Here is a 2503-nt window from a genome sequence, read left to right as displayed (position 1 = left end):
GCCTTATAATAGTTTCATCCAACTGAGTCTTCAAGCACATACAAGTTAAACCTTGAGGACAAATAATACATGCAGCTTTTTTATATATAAAAGCAACTGGTAAATACAAACGTTACATGCAGAAAAAAGAAAAAAAGAGGGAATGAAGTGGGAATGAGGGCAGAATGATGTTACCTTAAATATGTAAGCCTTGAGACTATAATTCACTTGTAGAAAACATGAGCAAAATGTACAGAGTATTCTGTTTGTCCTTCTACATATCTCTGTGCAGATTTTGGAGGGGGAGACTTGTTAGATTTGTGTCCTCAGTGAATGCAAAATTCTCTTTATTGTCTTTAAAGAATATACAGCAATTCAAACACAAGTGTTTCACCAGGCTATTATTTTAGCTTTGTACTTCAAAGTGAAATTCCACCAATTTTTTAAACATCTGCATAATACAATGATTAAGGTGTAAATGAAGTCATTTAGGTTGGTTTGATTTGAAATGGTTCATTGTACACTCTCAGGAAAAAATTGACTAACCTGTCACTGGGGCAGTACCCCTCTTATCACCGGTGTAGTACCCTCAAGGATACATCTCAGTACCCTTTAGTCAAGGAACATAATTGTACCTTAATCCATTGAAATGATATTGTCTAAGTTGTATTGACTCCACACACCCCGTCTCGTCTCCAGGCTTTTTATTGTATTGTTCTGTTTTAAAACATTAGGTTACAAAAAGTTACAAATATGTACTGAACACAAATGAACCTTAAAACCATGAGGGTACATTTACATTGTTTGTACCTTAATGAACGAAAAATGTACCTGCACAGAACCTTTATTTCTAACAGTGCATACATAAGGACCCTGATATCACCACATTCATTAATTTCATTCAAATCATTCACCATCATTTCCACATCAGTAAAATAACCCCCTGTTGTCTGTGAGTTTGCTTGTTTGTGGCAGTAACTGCTCTGATGTCATCTACTGTGTTTGTGTGGAAATTATGAATCATTTGAATCAACTAAATGCATCACTTTTTTCAGTGATTCTTCACAACAAACATCTTCCCGTTAATGAGCCCCTCTGACTTCGACAAAACAGAGGAGTCCTCAGAGAGCTCCGCAGAGGCGTCCCCTCGAGCCTTTCTGGCCCTTTCAGCCCCTCTATAAAAACGCAGCGAGCGCGCGCAGCCCCTCTCAAGCATGAGCGCAGGCAACTCAAGCGCGAGCTTCATTCCCCTTTCGGTGGACTTCTCTCACTCTGAAGATTACGTCATCTACGCTTTTCACCTCGCCTTCGCCACGTGCGCGTCCGTTCTCGCCGGCTCCGTGCTCGCGGGCATCCTAAGAACGAGAGCCCTGCGCGCGCAGAACAGGTTCGTTTTCATGGTGAACACGAGCATCAGCGACACTCTGACGGGCCTCTCCGTCTATTATCTGGGCCTTTTCGATGTCCAGGAGGGCTACCCGTCCAGAAACGGGACCTTCCACGTACTGCCCTCGCTGCTGGGGGTGAACATCCTCACGTTCATGTTTGCCCAGTTTGACCGTTACTGCGCCGTGTGCCATCCCTTCTTCTATGACCGTTACATTTCCAGATCAGTGGTCATTGGGGTGTGCGTCTACTGCTGGTTCCACATTTACGCGCAGCTGCTCGCGTCCAGTGTGGTGCCAGTGGCCACGGCTGCCCAAATATACGCCTTCAGCATAGCGAGCTTGCAGGCCATAGTGCTGACCAAAGTGGTCATGACTGTCAAACTGTACGTGGTCGCTAATTCCCAGCTGAAGCGCGAGCCGCCAGGGCCCGATAAAGAGGAAAAGAAGGAGTCGTTGCGCATCATCATCGTGGTGGTCATCACCTTCCTGATCCTGTGGACGCCGTCCTTCGTCAACATCATTATGAAGCAGGTCAGCAGGTATGGCCTGGTGTTCAGGAACGAAGCCACCAACGCCTTCGCCATCATGGCGCGCGTGAACGCGCTCAGCACGCCCGCGCTCTACCTGTGGGGCAGCCCGACGTTACGCGCGTCGGTGTGGCGCGCGGGCTGGGGCAAAGTACAGTGGACGAGGTAGAGCGCAGTTCGTAGACGCACAGTACATGAACAACACGCCCACATATACAATCACAGAGTCCATACATTATACACTGTATGAGTCCATATGATGTCACGAGCTAAAAAGGTGATGAATGTACTGGTTCAAATGTGTCCATCATTTTCAAATGAATACAGACATTAGATCAGCAGTTATTGCCATAAGCCAGTAAACAGACACGCCTGTGTTTGTGTTGAGGCAACATTTTATTTTCATGTGGAAATGATGGACAAACAAATTCAATGCATCTCTTTGTCCCACAATACCTCCTTTCTCTCTCTCTCTCTCTCTCTCTCTCTCTCTCTCTCTCTCTATTCATTTCTTATTCACAGAATTCCTAAAATATTGAATAAAACATTGAGAAATACCTTTTGGTGAATAGTTTGTAATATTTACATTAACTAATTAATTATAATGGA

The 2503-nt window shown here is 44.5% G+C and overlaps 1 protein-coding gene across 1 annotated transcript; it reads left to right on the top strand.

Moving 5' to 3' along the window:
• Window positions 1-1193: 1193 nt before the first annotated feature.
• Window positions 1194-2063, top strand: LOC118815158 (G-protein coupled receptor 183). Its single transcript, XM_036581082.1, has one exon. The coding sequence runs from the start codon at window positions 1194-1196 to the stop codon at window positions 2061-2063; it is 870 nt and encodes a 289-aa protein (XP_036436975.1).
• The last annotated feature ends 440 nt before the right edge of the window (window positions 2064-2503 follow it).

Source organism: Colossoma macropomum, unplaced genomic scaffold (genome assembly GCF_904425465.1).
Source record: "Colossoma macropomum unplaced genomic scaffold, Colossoma_macropomum, whole genome shotgun sequence".
NCBI classification, from domain to species: domain Eukaryota; kingdom Metazoa; phylum Chordata; class Actinopteri; order Characiformes; family Serrasalmidae; genus Colossoma; species Colossoma macropomum.
This window is presented reverse-complemented; position numbering and strand designations above follow the sequence as displayed.